Genomic DNA, 21,123 nt, shown 5'->3' with positions numbered 1-21,123 from the left:
GATGCAGACTATTGCATTTGGAGTGGATAAGCAATGAGATCCTGCTGTATAGCCCAGGGAGCTATTTCTAATCATTTGTGATGGAAATGATGGAGGATAATGTGAAAAAAGAATGTATATAAATGTATAACTGGGTCACTTTGCTGTACAGCAAAAGTTGACGGAACACTGTAAATCAACTATAATAAAATTTTTTTACAAAAAATTTTGAAAATAAAAAACAACAACGAGAGACTAACACTCTCTATGTCTCAAGCCTTATCCTCATTCCTTGCCCTCCTGTCTGGACTCTCTGCTTCAGTTTCTCATTCCTTTGTTCCAGTGTACATATTCTCATAAAAGTTTTTTTTTTTCTTTTTTCCTTCAAATTATCCATTCAAAACCCTTAAGTGGCTTTCCTCCTCTGTTAGGGAAGTTTCAGGCTCTTTGGCTGTCATACAGGGATTTCAGTCCCTTGTTAGCTTGCTTGCTGTTTAAACCCCATCTGTACTCATTCCTTTCCCCCTGCCTTTCTCTGTAAATGCTCAAGCCACCTAGACTTTTTTAAAATAGTTTTTTTTTTAATTAGACTTTTCATTCTTTTGAATCTGTGCCTTTTTTCATGGAATTCCATGTCTGTCGTATTCTTATTGCAATCCTCTCCTTCTCCCTGACTTTCAAAAAATATGTACAAAGCCTGGCCTACACAGTAAAAAATCTCCCTTCTTTCTTTGTCCCCTCCTTCCTCAGTTTCTGTGTGTATACAAGTTTCCGTGCACATACATGGGTAGAGACAAGTTAGCCTGTGGGTTAGTGTGAACTCTGGAACCAAACTGCCAGAGTTTGAATTTCAGCTTCTCTTCGTAGGTGTGTGGTTAGGACAAATTACTAGTGCCTACCTCATAAGGTTTTTGTGAGGATTTGTCAGAGCAGTGCTTCTCCCGTGGTCAGCTCAGTCACTGTCTGCTGTGACTGTTGTGTTGTTATGGAGCCGAGCAGAGCAGCTGAAAAGAGAATGGCCTTTACCCCATCAGGATAGGTTAGAATAGGGCCTCCTAGTTACTTTGCGCCTAAGTCTTTAACTCAAGTTAAACCTTGGAGGGTTTCCTCATCTTTGTAGTGGAGATCATGACATACAGTTTTGATTTTGGTGAACTAAAAAATATAAAGGGAGGAACCTTGTAAATGATAAAATGCTATATAGAGTTTAGTTCGTATTGGTCACATCATTTTACCTTCCTTTCCAGGAAAGATCACAGCATTTCAGTCAGTTACAAGACGTGAAGTAGTCTTTAAGAATAAAGATTTCAGAAATTTAGTGACAGTTATGCTGTTTAGCTTTAGAAATTATTTTAAATTCATACTTTGTTTTTAGCTATGACTTACTTTAGTGTTAGTCTTAAATTTTAAGATTATAATTATATAATTTGTGTGGCAGTGGCCTTAAGGGAATAATGTTAGAGTAAATACCTCTATCTATGGAACTGTCAGGATTCTATAATTGATATATTTGACTATACTTAGCATAAATTAGTAAACCTAATTTAGTAAACCTTATCTTATTTTTATTTTTTTTTTTTTTTGTCTTTTTGCCTTTTCTAGGGCCACTCCCAGGGCATATGGAGGTTCCCAGGCTAGGGGTCTAATCAGAGCTGTAGTCGCCGGCCTATGCCACAGCCACGCCAGATCCGAGCCGCATCTGCGGCCTACACCACAGCTCACGGCAACGCCTGATCCTTAACCCACTGAGCAAGGCCAGGGGATCAAACCCGCAACCTTATGATTCCTAGTCGGATTTCTTAACCACTGAGCCAGGATGGGACCTCCAGTAAACCTTATCTTTTAATGAAAAAAAAAGTTTTGTCAACATAGAGTATTAGTCACTGCCCATAAAATTTTCTTCATGGTTTACAAATGCTTTATTTGCCTGTGATGATAAATTGCTGAAGAACATTCATCTCAGTAAGTAGATGGTACTACATATAAAAAGCAGTCCACTTTGATGTACTTTCTGATGATTTACTATGTCGCTGAAATAGGATAGACAGTCCCTTTTTTTTATAACTCAAGGAGCACATGTCCTGTCAAAGTCATGGGATAAGGAATATTTTTGGATAATGTAATGTTCCCCCTTCTTCTGTTTAATAGAGCCATTCCCAGTATTCAGCATTTAGGAGAAGTTGTAGTCAGAGGTTAGTAAGTGGTAGAGCAAGATTCTAGTCAGGCAGTATGGATTCTAGGTTCAGGTTCACTGTGCTGCTTAAAGAACTTCTGGAAATAAAAAACATAAGTAAAAATTTAAAAATACAGTAGATAGCTTTAACAGCAGATTAGACTAGAGAACTAGTGAGCTGGAAGATGACCTGAAAAGTAAATGAACCAAAATGAAGAGACAAGGATGGACAAATATGTAAGAAAAGAGAATTAGAAAATTGTGGCAGAAATTGCTAGCTTTCCTTGATTTCTTTCTCCTTCTAAGTAATAACTGTGTTATTTGGATGCTTTGCTGTCCAGCTAGAGCTTCCATTTCGCTGCCTTTCTGATAGTGAGGTTTGACTGTGTGACAGTGTTGCAGCAGCTTAGATGCAAGTGGAAGTTACATGTATGTAGGTTTTAGCCTTATGGGTTATGCCTATAAGAGGAAAGAGTTATGTCATTTCCTTCCTCTTCCTCCTTCCTTCCCATAGACTGGAATGCAAACATGGTGGTGAATGATTTTTAGCTGTGTGGAAGAGGGCAATACTCTAAGGATGACAGAGCAACAAGATGTAAAAGCTTAGCTCTGTGAGACTCCTAAACTGCCAAATCACCCCTGGGCTGTCCCCTTCGACTGTCATGTGAGAGGGGGGAAAAAAAACCTTGAATTTTCATTAAGCCATCGTAGGGTCTCTTATTGCATCAGCCCAGTCTCATGTTAGTCCTAACTAATACAAGAGGAGAATACAAGAAGAGCATGAGAAGATCTAACAGTCATCAAAGAAGAAAAGTCAAGTCGAAATAATATTTGAGGAGTTTATAATTGAGAATTTCTAAAATTGCATAAATGCACAAATTCAGCAAGTCATTCTGAACAGGAGAGATTAAAGACTAAACCTAAATGCTTCATAGTTAAATTTGTACATAATCAGTAACTTTAAAAATAGCCAGAGGGAGAAGACAAATTACCTTCAAAAGATCTACATTTAGGCTGGTTTATTGAAAGGAAAAATTGAGACTTGAGACCAAAAGAAAAGAACAGAATAACTACAATGTGCTGAGAATAAATAACTATTAAAGCTAAAATATCTTTCAAAAGTATAGGTATATAAAGTTTTCAGAAAAATAAAACAGATTTTATCACCAATAGATTGTCATTAAGACAAATTTGAGAAGATACACTTTAAGTAGGAGGAAAGTGATCCCTGATGGAGGGTCTGAGATATACATTGGAAAAGAAGGCTGAAAATTGAAGAACAGGGCATTCAAACTAAATTAGAAAAAGGACAGAATTAAGAAAGAAAGAAAATAATAGACATAAAAGCAGAAATAAAGAAATATAAAACAAGCAAACAATGAAGGCTCAACAAAACCAAAATTGATTCTTAAGAAAATAACAAATAGAATTAACAAACCTAGTAAGATTGATTAGAAAGAGAGGAGAGAGCCCATACTAAACAATAAGAATGAAAAAGGAGATATAACTACAGATGCTACAGAGATATAAAAGAAAAATGTTTTTCTCGCTAACACATTTTTCCTTAAGGAATAATTTTAAATGGTAGATTATTGCATGTGTTGTAATAGTATTAATAAGCCTTTCCAGACCATTTGTCAAACTTGCCAAAAATTTTACTCTTGAGTAAGTTAGATGATTGAGTTAAATGTTTTAATAGTTTACCTGAATTTTGGGGGCGTTTTTCAAGGTTTCAGTGAATGGGATAAATAGCTTCAGTCGTAATTTACTAAAGATCTTGCTAAAAATTTATTTGGGGATAATTGATGGATAAATTTCCTTTAAAACAGTAGGATTTATGTTCCTTTTTGATATATAAAGAAGTAGGGCATTGTTATTTTTTAAGGAAATTTAAGAACCTAAGAAATGATGGAAGTCTTGTGCTTTTAAAAGTGGGAGGTTTTTTGTAAGTTTTTGATACTTGGACCAAAAAGTATTGAGAATGATCTATAATTTAGCATTTCTTTTCTTTTTCTTTTCTGCCACCAGCCCTATAGTACATACTCATACTGTTCAATTGAATTAAATAGTGTGCTTAGAAATAGATATTGTCTCACCAGGACAAGTTCCTTATTTTCTGGAGGAGCAGAAGAAATAGTAGTGGTAGCCTCTGTGGATAGGTCTTTGAAGCACATGAATACATAAGAAAGTGCTAGGTTGACAGACACCTGGAGGCCTGGAAAGCACTGGTACAGATTACAGCAAGCTCCAGGAAGGATTTGGGAGGGAGAGAAATTAATAGATTATCTGGTGACTTTGGGTTGAAAATATATATACTCCAGAATAAACACAAGGTATATGAGAAAGGAAATGTAATCTTTTTTTTTTTTTTTTTTACTTTTTAGGGCTGTAGTCAAGGCATATGGGGGTTCCCAGGCTAGGAGTGTAATCGGAGCTATAGCTGCCAGCCTACACCAGAGCCACAGCAACACCAGATCCGAGCCACATCTGCGATCTGCACCTACACAGCCACAGCTCACGGCAACGCCGGATCCTTAACCCACTGAGCGAGGTCAGGGGTAGAACCCACAACCTCATGGTTCCTGGTGGGATTTGTTTCCGCTGTGCCATGACGGGAACTCCAGGAAATGTACTCAATATATTACTTCACTGTGTGTTGTTTAAGAGGGCTAAAATTCTCATCTACCCTAATAGCAATATCTAAGACTAAAAACCAAGAAAGAGTAGTATAAATATCTTATTTAGAAGTATGGAAGAAAACAAAACAAACAGCTGGAAGTTTGAAGTAGGTTAAGGGAATGGAGTGGCTACTCTTTTTTATAAGTCTTGCTAATAGTACTAATTAGCATATAGTAATTTAAGAGAGTATAAAACCTAAAGCTTTTGCTCAGGAGACAGAATGATTACAGAATTTGAAACTGTCATTTGAAAAAGGAAATAGGATTTCTTATTGAAAAAGAGGCTCTGACATTGGGAATAAGTATCCTCATATATATTTTTTTTTAATTTGTTTTCTTTGGAGGGCCTCACCTGCAGTGTATGGAAGTTCCTGGGCTAGGGGTCTAATGAGAGCTGCAACTGCCAGCCTGCACCATAGCCGCAGTAACTCGGTACCCAAGCCACATCTGTGACCTGTGCCACAGCTTGTAGAAACGCCGGATCCTTAACCCACTGAGCAAGGCCAGGGATCGAAGCCACATCCTCACAGATACTAGTTTTGTTCGTAACCCTCTGAGCCATGGTGAGAACTCCCTGTCTTCAAGTATTTGAAGGAGCATAGGCTGGAAGAGGAATTCTCTTTATTCTGCTTAGCATCAGAGGCAGAGGCCCAGTAAGTGGCCACTACAAAGAAACAGCCATGTAAAGAACCTTTTAACAGTTAGGTTTTCCAGAAATGGAATGGACTGTTTTGTGAGCATAGATATGGTCATCTAGAAATGCTTTTAGAGTGAATTCGCTCTAAAAGAACACTTACTGTAGTTTAGGCATTCTATTGTTAAATGCTGAATTCAGTATTTAAAACAAGAAAAAACAAAACCAGCTATTCATATAACATGTTATATATAAGATTGCTACATGTTAAGTGTATTATTTTCTAAATATGTCATCATAGTCTTCATAGAATAAGCTTTTATCATTTGTAGTTTGCAAAACTAGGATTTAGAAAGATTTCTTTTTATTGGGACTACTGATCTGTTCTGTCTTAATTATTATCTTTTCTTTCTCTTTCACTTTCTTTCCTGTTGTTTATTTTTTATTTTCTGACTGTGGTTGAATTGGTTAAGTTTTCTTTGCTTATTTTTCCTCTAGTGATTTTTAAGTTAAGTGTGATCTGTTATTGACATTACATTTTTCACAGCTTTATATTTTTTCAGTGTATAGAAAAAGAGAGTCAATATCTTTATTTTCCCAAGCAAGAGAAAACCTTCAACATGCCTTTACTTTCCTTCCCACCTCCTTCCAAATAAAAGGTTTGAGATAATCATGTACTTTTACACCTAGATTTTGGCACATATTTTGCAGTGATAATTAGATACCTAACTGTAACTTACACTGATATATTTGCTTGGCATATTTCTTGTTTTTATTTCTTCAATCATTTTCCTTTTTTTAGGCTACAATAGTAATTCCAGTAATTTTTGATATGTATTTTTATTATCATTTAGTTTTCATTGTTTACTTTCCATCCTGATTTCTTCTTTAACCTATGTAGTATTTAGAATTGTGTTGTTTAATTTACAAACATTTTGAGATTATAGTTCTTAGTTCAACTGAATTATGATTAAAATGTACAACCTGTATGGTTTCAGTCCTTTAAAATTTGTTGAGACCTGATTTATGGTGCAGCATTATCCATTATCCATTCTAGTAAATGATCCATATGCAGTTGAGGAAAATGTATAGTTTGCAGTTGTTGGGTGCATTGTTCTATATAAGTCTATTGGGTTAAGTTGATTGATTATTTGGTCAACTCTTCTATATATTCTTACTGATTTATCTTCCTTTCCTACCAGTTACTGAGTTATGTTAAAATCTAATCACGATTGTGTAATTGCCTAGTTTTCCCTTTAGTTCTGTCAGTTTTTTTTTTTTTTTTTAAATGGCCATACTCGCAGCATATGGAAGTTCCCAGGCCAGGGACTGAATCTGAGCCGCAGCTGCAACTGCAGCAACTCCAGATCCTTTAACCCACTGCCCCGGCCACCAAGGATCCCACTGCACCAAGCCCCTGAAGTCAAATTCTTAACCCACTGTGCCACGGTGGGAACTTCTAGTTCTGTCAACTTTTGCTATATCTATTTTGTCTTATATTTTAATTTTCATTTTTCTTATTGAATATTCACAAGTGTGATTAGTGATATTTGGATTATCTGACATCTTTCCATATATTTTTAATTTATCTTAATTTGTCCATGTGTTCTTTGTTTCTTTTTTCCTTTCTTCTGTTTTTATCAAACCATTCAAAATGCAGTGGCTTAGGAGTTCCCCTTGTGGCTCAGAGGTAACGAACCCCACTGGTATCCTTGAGGACACGAGTTCAGTCCCTGGCCTCGCTCAGTGGGTTAAGGATCCGGCAGTGCTGTGACCTGTGGTGTAGGTCGCAGATGCGGCTCGGATCCTGTGTTGCTGTGGCATAGGCCGGCAGCTGCAGCTCCAGTTCAGCCTCTACCCTGGGAACCTACCTATGCCACAGGTGCAGCCCTAAAAAGCAGGGGAAAAAAAAAATGTAGTGGCTTAAAACAATAGCATGTATCCTCACTGATAGTTTTTTGAGTATGAAATTAGAGAGTGGCTCAACTGGATGTTGTAGTCAGATGGCGGCTGTCTGGGATCATCTTTATTCATGGGTCTGGGAGGACTCACAGCTGAGGCTTCTCTGGCAGCTCTGCCCACTTCTGTGGTCTCTCCAATGTGGCAACTTCAGGGCAGCCATATAGCTCTCGGCCCAAAGGCATGGCTCCAAAGAGAGACCCGGGAGGAAGCTCGGGCACCCTTTCTAGCTTCAGAAGTCAGACCACATCACTTTTGCTCTATTTTGGTTATTGAATCCACCTGTATTCAAGGGGAGAGGAATATATTTTTCCTCTCTAGAAGTTTTTTAGTGTTCTGTCTTTGCTTTTAGAGGTTTGACATTTCAACCGCAGTGTATTCAGTTGTGAATCTGACCCATGATGATGATCTTTGATGCTCCTGCTGCTGCTGTTTGGCATTCATTGGGCACATCAAATATGAAGATTCCTGACTTTCTTATTTTACCCTTGGAAGTGTTCTGTTATTTCCTGGGTTCCTCTTTCTGTTCTGTTGCTAGACTTCCTGTCAGATAGTTGGTAGACCTTTGAGATTTCTCTCTTACCTCTTTCATACTTTCCATCTCCCCATCCTTTTGTTCTGCATTCCTTGGGTGGGCTCAGTATGTTGGTTCATTTATCTGTTTTTCAGACATCCGTTTTTCTCTGCAGCCTATCGACTGAACTTTCTTACCATGGTCATGTTTTTATTTTCCGGGTCTCCAATGTGTCTTTTACTTATATTTAATAACATCACAGGTTTCTTTAAGGACATTACATTTATTCGACAGTGTTTTATAGGCCCTCTTAACTCTGTTTTCTTTAGTTTTTGTTCTTCTGTTTTTTTTTTTTTTTTAATTTATTGCCCCTGTCAAGTTGTTTTCCTTAAATCAGTGATTAATTGTCTGCTCTTTTTGAGAATCCTTGTTGGCCTCTTCTATTTACAGGAGCTTATCTTTCATTTGGGAAAGGGTAGGAAGTGCTCTTGGGCTGAGTGTGCCTGATTCAAGAATGTAAAGACTGATTTATAAATAAACTTCATTTATAGTGCAGTATATCCGATCACCTTATCCCTATATACATCCTCCTCCCCAAAGTACTAGTCTTGAGAACAGAAATTAAGTCTTACTATGATTTCTATATTTACTCACCATCATCCCCACCATGTTGTGGGCAGTTGTCAGATTTTAAATATTAAAACCAACAATATAACTGCTTGTTGAGAAGCAACCTTTAAAAGTTCCCATTGTGGGAATTCTTGTTGTGGCTCGGTGGTAACAAACCCAGCTAGGATCCATGAGGACGTGGGTTCAATCCCTGGCCTCGCTCAGTGGGTTCAGAATCTGGCCTGGCTGTGGCTGTGCCGTAGGCCAGCACCTGAGGCTCCACTTCGACCCCTAGCCTGGGAACTCCCATATGCCACAGGTGCAGCCCTCAAAAGACAAAATAAAGAAAAAGAGTTCCCATTGTGGCTCAGTGGGTTAAGGACCTGATGTTCTCCATGTGAGGATGCAGGTCCTACCCCTGGCCTCACTCAGTGAGTTAAGGATTCCCATTGCTACAAGCTGCAGCATAGTTTGCAGATGCAGCTCAGATCTCATGTTGCCGTGGCTGTGCTGTAGGTTACAGCTGCAGCTCCAATTTGACCCCTGGCCTGGGAACTTCAATGCAGGTGCAGCCATAAAAAGAAAAAAGAAAAAAAAAGAAGCAGCTGCCTTCAGTGTTCTTTAATATAAATTTTTTTCCTCCAGAATTTCTTGTTACAACTATATTTAGTGAATTTTGTTTCATAGGTTCACTTGTACAGGAGAAACTATTTCATCTTTAATTAGTTTAAATATTTAAAAACTGAAACAAAGTTGAGGTATATTTGCATCACAGGGAAATCAAAAATTTAGGAGTAATTTTGCTGAAGTTTGAAGAGTAAAAAAATTGTTATAACTTGGACTCTACTGTTAGGGATTCAGGATTGACCTAAAATGTAAACATGGTGTAATATTTATTCTTGTCCTCCTCGTTTGTCAGGGAATCTTAACTAGAGTGAGAAATTTTCTAGTGCTGTGTTGGGAGTGCAGGGCACAGAGATTTCCATAAAAAGGCATGAGATTTGCTTGGAAGAACATAGTGGTTTTCTAACTTGGCAGTAATGAGTTAGAACTAACCCCCTTTAAAAAGAAAAGGTTAATCTACAGTATTCCTTATTGGATATTCGTATGTGTTTTCTTATCTGAGTTACATTATTCTTATATTTGCATGTGTGCATATGTGTATATGTTTATAAGCCATGGTATTTTTTAGGTGTAAAGAAAATAATTTTCCATGCATACAGTGTGAAAAATGACTTTGGAAGTCGACTGTTGTACCCTTTGAGTTGAGGAATTTAGGCCAAATATTTTGTCGTTACAGAACACCCAAAATAATTTGGCCATGTCTGAGTGCTTTCCCCAAATTCTATTGCCCTAGGAGCCAATTTAGGGAGCATAAATGAACCTTGCTATATATATTAGGATTTCCTCTCAAAAAATGCACATTTTTGGATTCAAGAGATGATGAATTCACATCTTGTTAAAATGATATCAGTTCCCACATTGAGAATCACTGGGGGTCTGGGAAGGGGGTTGTGGATATGAGGATTTGTTTGGGCGCAGTACATGCTCTTGTGTTTAACAGGCAGCTTTTCACTCCCATAGAAAAGAAAGAATTACTTGTGTCCAGCGCAGACCTCTCCCACCTCACTTTTTCCTCAGGTTTCCTGTCCATTTACATAGTAAAATGGGATTGTTTCTCAGAGTTCAGTTCTTAGCTTTCTTCTGTTCTCACTAAATTCTCCTTGGTTGAGCTCATCTGCTGTGGTTTCAGCTGTCATCTTTTATAACACCCAGTCCCAAGTCTGCACCTCCAGCCCACTAGTTCCTCCTGGGCTTCCAGACTTGGATTTTTAAATATCTATCAGATGTCTCTGCCTGCTTTACCCAGAGGAATCTCAAACCTAATTTTTGGCAGAAAATATTTACTTTCTTTTCAAACCTTCTTTTGTATTTCCTGTCTTAATTGGAAGTATGCTACCAGCCACCTCATTTGCCCGACTCTTGACTCTTCATCATTCCTCTTAATAATAACCTCTAATCAGCTATGGAGTCTTTTGTCAGTTTTCTCTTCAGAAAACCACTGCCCCTTATTCAGCACTAATACTACTGTACGGGCCTAAGTTATTTGCTGCCTGAGCTATTACAGTAGCTTCCTAACTCTGCTCCCTACCGCTGGTCTCTCCTTCAGTCTGTCTTACATACTGTTATGAGTTACCTTTCCAGAATATACATCTAACTGTATTACTTTTTAAAAAATGATTGTTTTCTCCTCATTGCTTACTAGATAAAAAGTAAACTCTTTTAACATGATAGATACCTTTGTATACATAACGCAGTCTCCATACCTGGCTTCATTTTCCATGCCTTATTTTTAAATCCTGTGTTCTACCCATTCTGAGCCATGGGATGCTCCCTGAATCTTCTGTATTTAATAATTTGGAGCATTTGCTCAAGCTATTTCCTCTCCTTAGAATGCTCTTCCCTACATACCTATTTAGTTTTTCACCTAGCTTTAATTAATGTAACCTCCATTTAAAAACTATTCTAGAGGAGATCCTGTCGTGGCTCGGTGGTTAATGAACCTGACTAGGAACCATGAGGACGCAGGTTTGACCCCTGGCCTTGCTCAGTGGGTTAAGGACCCAGCATTGCCATGAGCTGTGGTGTAGGTCAAAGACACAGCTCGGATCCCAAGTTGCTGTGGCTGTGGTGTAGGCCGGCAGCTGCAGCCCCAATTCATCCCCTAGACCTCCATGTGCTTCGGGTGCATAAATAAATAAATACTACCCTAGACTCCTCTCTGTTCCTCTATCCTTTCCCAGCCCTTTAATCTTGTCTCTGTAATAACTCTGTTTCTCTCATATTGTAGTTTATTTTTTTCTCTGTGAGCTCCAAGAGTAAGGGAAACATACTTTATTTTTTGTCCCTGGCACCTAGTATAGAACTGGTACCTGGGAGATATTTTGTGAATATTTGATCCAGAACAAGAATCATGCTTGCCGTCATGTCTGTTCCAGTGTCTACTAATTTATCCTTATTATGTTTCTTAGTTTGAGTCACCATAGCAAATTACCTTAGTCTGGGTGACAAACAACAAGTTTTTTCTCACCGTTCTTTAGGCTGGGAAGTCCAAGATTAAGGCCCTGGCAGATCAGGTGCCTGGTGAGGACCCACTTCCTGGCTCATGATTGCTGTCTTGTATACTTGCATGGCAGAGAACAGAGAGAACCAAGTTCTGACTCTCACAAGGACTCTCATCCCATACCTGAGGGCTCTGCCTTTGCGATCTCACATAATCCTAAGTACTTCCCAGGGGTCCCACGTCTTAAAACCATCACATTGTGGGAAGGGTTTCAATGTAAGAATTTGCAGGGGACATGTTCAGTTTCTAACGATTTGTATATAATAGTTATTTTGAGAAAATTTCCCCCTTTTCCCTATTGAATTTCCTAAATTAATCCTTTTGAACAATAATTTACTTATAATAAAATGCACCTATCTTAAATGTGCAGTCCCGTAGGTTTTGTAAACGTGTATACCCACATAACCCCCACCGTAATCAAAGACAGATCATTTCCTTCACCCTGAAAAGTTCCTCATGCTCCTTAGCAGTCGTCATTGCTGCCTATCATTCCTGCTGGTCCCAAATAGCTTTCTGGCACTGTAACTTAGTTTTGTCCCCTCTTATGTAAGTGGAATCATAAGGTATTCACTCTTTGTGTGTGTCTGGCTAATTTGGCTGAACATGTTTTTTAGATTCATCCATGTGTTGCATCTATCAGGAGTTCATTTCTTTTTATTACTGAATAGTATTATTCCATTGATTGGATAGGCCACAGTTGACCCATTCACCTCTTGAAGGATACCTAGGTTGTTGTTTCTAGATTTTGAGTAGTATGAACAAGGATAAAAGTTGAAGTTCTTTTTTTTTTTTTTTCCCCCTCCTCTCTTAGCTTTACTTGATGGATTTGCCCCTGTATTAATGATCTATTCTTGGGTAAAAGATTAACCCAAATCTTACTATCTTAAAACAACAGTAATCATTTATTGTCTCTCAGTTAATGATTTGAGGATCCCAGATTTGGGAATGGCTCATGGTCTCATGAGGCTACAATTATCTGAATTAAATTTTGACAGGCTTCACAAGTGGCTGGCTCATACAGTTGGCAAGTTGGTGCTAGCTGTTAGTAAGAGGCTGCTCAGAAGGGCTGGTTAAGTGTCCTCGTGGCATGATGGTGGCTTCCTTTAAAGGGAATGATCCCAGAGACCATAGTACAAGCTACAGTGCCTTTTAGGCCCTAATCTTGGAAGTCACAGTGTCACTTCTGCTGTATTCTGTTGGTCACACAACCAGTCTTGAGTCAACATGAGGAGAAACTACATAAGGCTATGAATATGAGAGGGAACAATCCAGGTTATGACTGCCAGGGGGCCACTGGGGAGGATGGTACCACAGTCCCTTTGTCCAAAAGGAATGGAACATATATACCTGGTTTAATTTCTGGACTTGATGGATTCCACTGAACTTTGTCCTTAGGCTAGTACAATGCTGTCTTTGTTATTGTAGTTTTATTGTCTGTCTATCTTAAAATCAGGTCATTAAGACTTTTTCTTTTTCAAAACTATGGTAGCTATTCTTATTTACGTTTTCATATAAATGTTGAAGTCATCTTGTCAGTTTCTGCAAAAACTGTGATTGCATTGGATCTGTAGATCAACTTGGGGAGAACTGACGTCATGACAATAATATGGACTTAGGAGTTCCCTTCGTGGCACAGTGGAAATGAATCCTGCTAGGAACCATGAAGTTTCAGGTTCCATCCCTGGCCTCACTCAATGGGTTAAGGATCAGGCGTGGCTGTGAACTGTGGTGTAGGTCACAGACTCAGCTCAGATCTGATGTTGCTGTGGCTGTGGCTGGCAGCTGTAACTCCAATTGAACCCCTAGCCTGGGAACCTCCATGTGCTGTGGGTGCAGCCCTAAAAAAATAAATAAATAAATAAATAAATAAAAATAGTAATAATATGGACATATCTTAATATAGTATGGCATATCTCTCTAGTAATTGAATACTTAACTAGCCATGTTCTGTAGTTTCAGTACACAAGTCTTTGCACATATTCTGTTGCATTCATCTCTTAAGTATTTCTTATTGGATGCTGTTGTAAGTGGTATTTTTAAAATTACATTTCCAGCTCTTCTTTGCCAGTATATGGAAATACAGTTCAGTTACCTTTTTTTTGTATCAACCTTTTATCCTGAAACCTAGTTAAATTCACTTATTAGTCTAGTAGCTTTTTTGTATATTCCTTAGGATTTCCTACATACTGGATCACATCATCTGTGAAAAAAGACAGTTTTACTTCTTTTGCATAGGCTAGTACTACTGTACATAGCTTAGTACAGTGTTGAATAGAAGCAGTAAGAGTAGACATGTTGGTGGAAGAAAAATTATCTAATACCCATAGGTGCAGGAAAAGTGTTTGAAAAAAATCCAACATTCCTGAGGACCCGTGTAAACAAAGCTCTTAAGAACGTATAAGGGTGTAAAGAAGACCTGAAACCAGAATGTGTGAGAGCAGTCCTGCTGGAGTAACCTAGAATGCTAACTGCTTCATAATCTAGGGTCCTCAGCACTTGTATAGGGAAGAAAAAAAAACAAAAAAAAACTTTATTTTTTACTAACCTCTAAATGAAATTAATATTTGTTTCTATTTTGAATGTAGGCAACAAACCACAGTAGTAATATTACAGCAACTGTGACTTTGTCACCAATAAATGTTAACATTTCTTATATCTTTAAAATTTGTTTCTTGAGCATACCATCTAGGTGTAGGTCTTGCATTTTTATCTTGCCTTTGAATTTGAATGTTGAAATATCAGGATAGATTATGTACTTTCAATGTAATGATTAATTGCCTTTTAATTCTATCCCATTGGTTTTGTATTTCTCTCATTTTTTTCCTTTGTTCTTTTTTGCATGTTTGTATTTTTCCTACTATTTTGTGGAGGAATTGAAATTTTTAGTATTCCATTTTATCTCAGCTCTTGGCTTATTTGCCAAAAAAAAGTCTTGTAGATTTATTTTCACTATTTCTGGTACTTTTAATTTTTTTAGTAAATATCATTCATTTATGTAGATTCATGTTTTTTGTTTGTTTTTTTTTTTTTAAATGTGTGCTGGTGAACCTTTTCCCCACCCCTGCCAACTTTTCTTTCCTTTTTTGGATCTGAAAAAAATTTTTTTGATTTCATGTTCCTCTTTCAAGTATATGTTCACTGTATTTAACATTCTAAGTTGACCTTTTATTTTTCTGTAAGCATTTGAAAGATGTATGTTCTTCTGTTTTACATAGCTTCTTGAGAAGTCTATGTGTTTTAAAAATATCTAAACTTTTCCTTTGGGTTCTGGTCAGATTTTCTTTTTAACAACCTTTCAGGTATTTGATTACTGCCCCTTGTACTTTTTTTTTTTTTTTTTACTCTTTGTTAGTAAGAATATAGAGTATCTTTTATTCTAGGTCTTGTTTACCTCTGCTACTAAAGTATGAATCTTCTGGGGTTTCCAGTAAATTGACCATTTTTCAACAAAGAAGACTCTTCTGGATAGACTTCAGTATGTCCCAGCACTCTGAGAATTGTTGAGCTTATAGATTCCTGTTTATTTTCTGCCTTGTTACCTCATGGAGTTTCATCCTGCAGGCCTGGCTTAGCGTTTGGCCACAAACTCAGGTGGACCCCTGTGCAGATTTCTGGAATTTTCTGTGCAAAACTCCCACTTCTCTGCGTGAGTTCTTTCTGGCTGCATCACAATCAGAAAAGTGCCTCAAGGCAGAAAGCCAGGGCAGTTGTAGGTCGCACTCATTTCCTTCCTCTCTCTCCGAGATCACAGTGCTGTATATACTGCTTACTGGCCAGTGTCTGAAAGCAGGTGTCTCACATTTTGTGTTTGGTGTGTGAGCTGTTTACTGTGGGGTGGGAGGTTCATTCCTGCTTACACCATCATGGCTATTAGAAATTCGTTCCCTGTCTTTTTACCTTTTAAGATAATCATGAAGATAGAAAAGTACATTTACATTCCCCCTTTCTGGTAATTTAGGCTTTATGGAGTATACCACCAGGACCTACCTACAGAGTTTTAACAATTTCATTTATATTCTCTCATTCGTATCTGAATAATTTGAGGTAATGTTTTACATGGTTTACCAATAATACAATAATGAATAAAATAGTATAGAATTATGTATGATATTTTAAGCAAATAGCATTTTCATTATATGAAAGCTCATGAGTGAATTTTCAAAAAAGTATATATTGAGATCATGATTGTAGTTCAGAGACAACTACTAGTTCTCATCGTCTTATTTTCTGATCAAATACTCTTAGAACTAACATAACGTCAACTATAATAAAAAAAATTAAAATCTTTTAAAAAAAGGAACATAATAGGCTAATAATTGGTGCCTAATCAAAGACAATCTTTAATGAATTAAAATGCCTGGCACTTGTCCTCTGAATTTAGTGGTACATATTTATATAGCCTCTTTCTTCCTCTTGATAGTTTTAAGGGAAAAAACAAACCAAAAAAAAAAAAATCTCATGTTATTTTACAGAACAGTTGTACATTGTTATGCTATTCTTAGCATGTTTATTAATCTTTGAACTTTTTTTTCAGATTGTCAGTATTTAAACAGACCACATCATGCGTGAGTACAAGCTAGTGGTCCTTGGTTCAGGAGGCGTGGGGAAGTCTGCTCTGGTAAGTTAGCCACCTAACTATAACTAGTTAATGTAATAGCAGAAGAACATTGATATTTGCCTGCTTTACAACTTCTAGTCACTAAAGAGAAGGTGGTAGTGTTTTTAAAATGCCTAATGTTTGGCCCACCAGGGGACAGGGACTTATTCAGTAACCACTGATATGTAGTATTGCAGTGGTGGCTCATTCATTCTTTCATTTACCAAATCTTTATTGGCTTCCTACTGTGTGTCAGGCACTAGTATTTGTGATTCAAAGAGCAATAAAATTGTTTTTATTTTTAAGGAACTTATATTCTGGTAAAGGAGACTGATTGTTACAGGTACCAATGGAGTAAGTCCTGCCCTACCCCCTCCCCACACCTATGTGGAGTGAAGGTCATTTTTTTGTACACGTGCTATGTTTATTTAGTAAATATTTATTGTGCTTCTACAATATCAGACTCTAAAGTTAAAACAGTGAACAAAAACAGTGACTGTCTCTTTCAGAGAGTTTACTTTAAAAGTATAGATTGTTAAAGAGACCCTTATGACAATGGAACCTAAATTAGCATTTGAACAACCACAAAAGGTCGCAACTGCTGGGACAGGAGTGAACAGGGAGGGAAGTAGAGGGAAAAGAGGTGAGAGGGGGCCAGATCAAGTAAGGTCTTGAAGTTTATTCCTAATAACAATGAGAAGCTATTGAAGGGAGGGTTTGGGGAAATCGGTGGTGGTGACAGAATTGGATATATGGGTTTTTTTGGTTTGGTTTTTTTGTTGTTGTTGTTTGGTTGGTTGTTTTTTTGTCTTTTTAGAGCTGCACCCAAGGCATGTGGAAGTTCCCAGGCTAGGGGTCGAATTGGAACTACAGCTGCTGGCCTTCACCACAGCCACAGCAATGCTGGATCTGAGCCGTGTTGTCTGTGACGTACACCACAGCTCAAGGTGTCGCCGGATCCCCAACCCACTGAGCAAGGCCAGGGATCAAACCTGCATCCTCATGGATACTCATGGGATTTGTTTTCACTGCGCCACAGCAGGAACTCCAGAATTGGATGTACGTTTTAAAAAGAGCACTTTGTTCTATAAAGAATAATTTAGAAGATAGGCAGTGATGTGGGAGACAAGTTGGGAGTTAATGTGATACACCAGATTGTTATTTGTGGAAGCTTATATTAGCAATGATGAAGAGGAAAGTAGATATTTTGAGAGTGAATAGGAGGTAGAACCGACATTAACTTCGTGCTGGATTGATAGGAGCACTAGGAGAGGTGCTGTCAAGGATGACTCACTCCCAGGTTTCTAGTTGACCTACTGGTTTTATGAATGGACCATATAAGTAGAATGGAGACACTGGAGAATGAGCAGATTTGAGAGTGAAAATCAAGAGTCATGTCAAATTTGATGTGCTTATGAGATATTCAAGTAAATACATCAAATAAATAATCAGATCCTCAAGATAATAGCTTAAAAGAGGGACTTGTGCAGTTCCCATTGTGATTCAGTGGTAACGAGAACCCAACTAGTATCCATGAGGACATGGGTTCGATTCCTGGCCTCGCTCAATGGGTTAAGGATCTGGCATTGCCATGAGCTGTGGTGTAGATTGCAGGTACAACTCGGATCTGGCATTGCTATGCCTGTGGCATAGGTTGGCTGCTGCAGCCCTGATTAGACCCCTAGCCTGGGAACTTCCGTATACCATGGTGCGGCCCTAAAAAAAAAAAAAAAGACTCATGATATGATTTGAGTTGCCATTAATATATCTATGGTATTTAGTTCATGAGAATGACGTTACTGTTAGGAGTGTAAATTAGTACCTCCATGGTGAATGTTTGCAAGTATCTGTTATTTTAAATGCATGGGTAACCTTTAATTCTGCAAGTTCCCTTCTGGAAGTGTATCCCATACATATGTTCAGATATACAAAATGACATGATCAGGGATATCCATTATAACATTCTTTACAGTGGCAAGAATTTGGAAACAATCTGAATGCCTACCAGTGGGGGTTAAGTAAGTTTTTAATACGTATTTCAGGGAGAGTACTATAAACCATAAAAAAAGAAGGCAGTAGCTCTCTATATACTGATATGTAATGAAATCCAAGATGTGTGACTTAGGGATAAGATACCAAGCAGTGTAGAGTACCATGTGTGTTTGATTAAAAAAAAAAAAAGAAGAAGAAGAAGAAGAAGGGTGATGGGAGAGATGTTATAAAAGAGCAAAGACTATTTCTGCAAATGTTCAGCAAGTTTCAGATAACATACTAGTTACTTCCTTGGGAGTCCAGTTGGAAAAGCTGGTAGGTAGAGTTCTTTACCATTACATACTCTTTTTGTGCCTTTTGCATTTTGTCCTGTGTCCATGCATTACCTTCTTAAAATGATTTGATTACTTAAAAATAAAAATTCATAGGAATTAATGAGGTTGTCTGGGGAGAGCCTAGAGAGAGAATAAGGACTGAGGTCTGAGTATCCATCGCCTTGAAAGAGTAGGTAGGATTGGAGGATCCAACATAGAAAATAGATCTTGTACATGAATGTAAAGAATGTACCTTCGCTTGACTACTCAGAAATCACCTGAAGAGAAGAGAGATGCTCTGAGAATATAGAGGGAACCGGATGTGATAAAAGCAGCTTCAGTAAAGTAATGAGGCCACAGCCATCCTGGAGGGGTTGAAGAGTGAATGAGAGCTGAAGAAACGGAACCACTGTTATAGATAGTTGAAAAGCTTGCTATCTTCAGGTTAATCTGTTTAGCTCAAGCTAAAATAGTGCATTTATATTCCTCTGGCTAATTGTAGTGTGGATGACCTCAGTCCACATTTTTACCCTTGCTTTTAGGCAGTGATGTGCCAGCTGTTCAGGAAATATCTCACAACTACCTTCTGTACTTCTTTTCATTTACGGAATGACAAAATATCTAGTCTTATAGAAATTTAAGAGATAAAAGTAGATGATCTGAAAAAGATGGGTATATAGTGTCTTCCAATGAAAAGAACAAGGGTTTGAAATCAGGAAGGGATACTTTTGAATTTCAGCTGGCAAATCAGAAAAACTTGATTTTCCCCCACAATTAGAAAGGCTGTTTGAAGACTGTTTAAAATTTACAGTCTCTCCTTTGAGGGCATAAGATAAAAATTGCTATAGATCCATAAAGGAGTAATAAGACTTTAAATACTGATAAATTTTCACATTTTAATAAATTAGAATCCATATCCTTATATGTATCTTATTTGTATCTTCATTGTACTTTGAAACTTAATGTAGTAATTATTTTAACAGTGTAATGTCAGCAGCAGCATTGCTGACAGTTTTTAACACAACCACTTCCTTTCCTAAGTATACTCTTAATTATGAATGTATCCTTATATTGGAAAATAATGATACTTTACAATTTGCATTTTTACCAGAGTTTTCACATAATTTCATTTAATCGTTGCAATTTTGCAAGGTTAAGTAACATTTAAGAGGGGCTGATTTTTCTTTTAAGTCCTTATTAACTTTTGTCTGCTTTTTTTTTTTTTTAGACCGTTCAATTTGTTCAGGGAATTTTTGTGGAAAAATATGACCCAACGATAGAAGATTCCTACAGAAAGGTAAAATGTGAAACGTGTATGCACATGCTTACAGGTAGTTTCTTATGACTTTAAAACTTGATCCCTGGAATTGCTTTTTTAAAAATAGTTCTGAGAAATGACCCAATGTTCTGTATCTGTTTTTAAAAGTTTCCCCAAGACGTGGTATTTTTCGTAGAATATTGCTTAGCTAAAGAGAGCTCCACATTCTCTCGCTGATTAATGTAATCAGTCCTTTAATATACCCATTTTCTTGGTGGACATTTTTTTTAATATAGAAAAATTGCATATAAATAGTAGGTATATTTTTGATGACTCTTTGTGTGAACCAAAATTAAGATCACTTTATATTTGAGGTTATCCAGTGACTGAAAGTTATTTTTGTTTAATTATATAATAACTTTAAAGATATTTCACCTTTAGACTATAAAAAATTAGACAGTTGGAGTCTGTATAATAATTTAGTGTAGATACATGGCCTCATACATTTGTCTTAACCTGTAGCATGTACAACATCAAGAGTAAAACTGCAGACTATGGACTTTGCATGATAATGGTGCAAATGCAGGTTCACTGATTTTCACAAATGTACCACTTTGGTGCAGGATGCCGATGGTGGGGGAGGCTAGCGGGGAACAGGAAAATGGTATGTGGGAACTCTGCTTTCTGCTGTTTTGCTGTGAACCTACAACTGCTTTCTAAAAAGTAAAGTTTGTTTAAAAGGAAAAGAAATTTAAGTAGTTGGTCTTGACAAAAAAATACTGTTCTATTTAATTAGAAAACTAGCTGGAATTGTGGAGAATTTTCAAGTCTTTATTTCCCAAGTATGGTGGGGGCAGCGGTAGGGAGGGAGACAGTGTTGTAAGAAAGCCTAGTAGCCAACGAAACATTAAAGGAAAAAAAAAAAAGATTAAACCTCCCTTCCAACAAATGAGAAAGAATTGCTTTGTTGGATGTTAAAATTTACCTTAAATAGTGCTATAATTTCTGTTGAATTAAATTCTTCAAGCCTACTGGAATAGCAGTTTCATTATCTGTAAATTGGAAACCAAATGGTGGTACATTGAGAAACCACAGAGTGAACTCATTATTCGTTGAACATGCGCATTCACAGAGAGGGCAGATTATTATCACTTTAGTCCCGTAAACAATGGAACAGTGGAGTTTGGGACTCTACCCATCGTGCTCCTCATCAATCCCTGATGTGACACAGAAGCAGAGTTTAAAATAGTCCTTAGGTCAGTATGTCTATTTTTAGAAGACAGTGTTGCATT

The 21,123-nt window shown here is 37.4% G+C and overlaps 1 protein-coding gene across 2 annotated transcripts in view; it reads left to right on the top strand.

The window, feature by feature from the left end:
- Positions 1–21,123, top strand: part of RAP1A (RAP1A, member of RAS oncogene family) — a 71,520-nt gene that overhangs the window by 32,188 nt on the left and 18,209 nt on the right. The window contains exons 2-3 of one of the 2 annotated variants that reach the window (XM_047785013.1): positions 16,205–16,235; positions 19,802–19,870. In XM_047785013.1, coding sequence (XP_047640969.1) covers positions 16,205–16,235; positions 19,802–19,870 — 100 coding nt within the window. Of the gene's footprint in view, positions 1–16,204; positions 16,289–19,801; positions 19,871–21,123 lie in introns of those variants that run through there. The other variant, XM_047785012.1, reaches the window with a different exon arrangement.

Source organism: Phacochoerus africanus, chromosome 6, assembly GCF_016906955.1.
Source record: "Phacochoerus africanus isolate WHEZ1 chromosome 6, ROS_Pafr_v1, whole genome shotgun sequence".
Taxonomy (NCBI): domain Eukaryota; kingdom Metazoa; phylum Chordata; class Mammalia; order Artiodactyla; family Suidae; genus Phacochoerus; species Phacochoerus africanus.
This window is presented reverse-complemented; position numbering and strand designations above follow the sequence as displayed.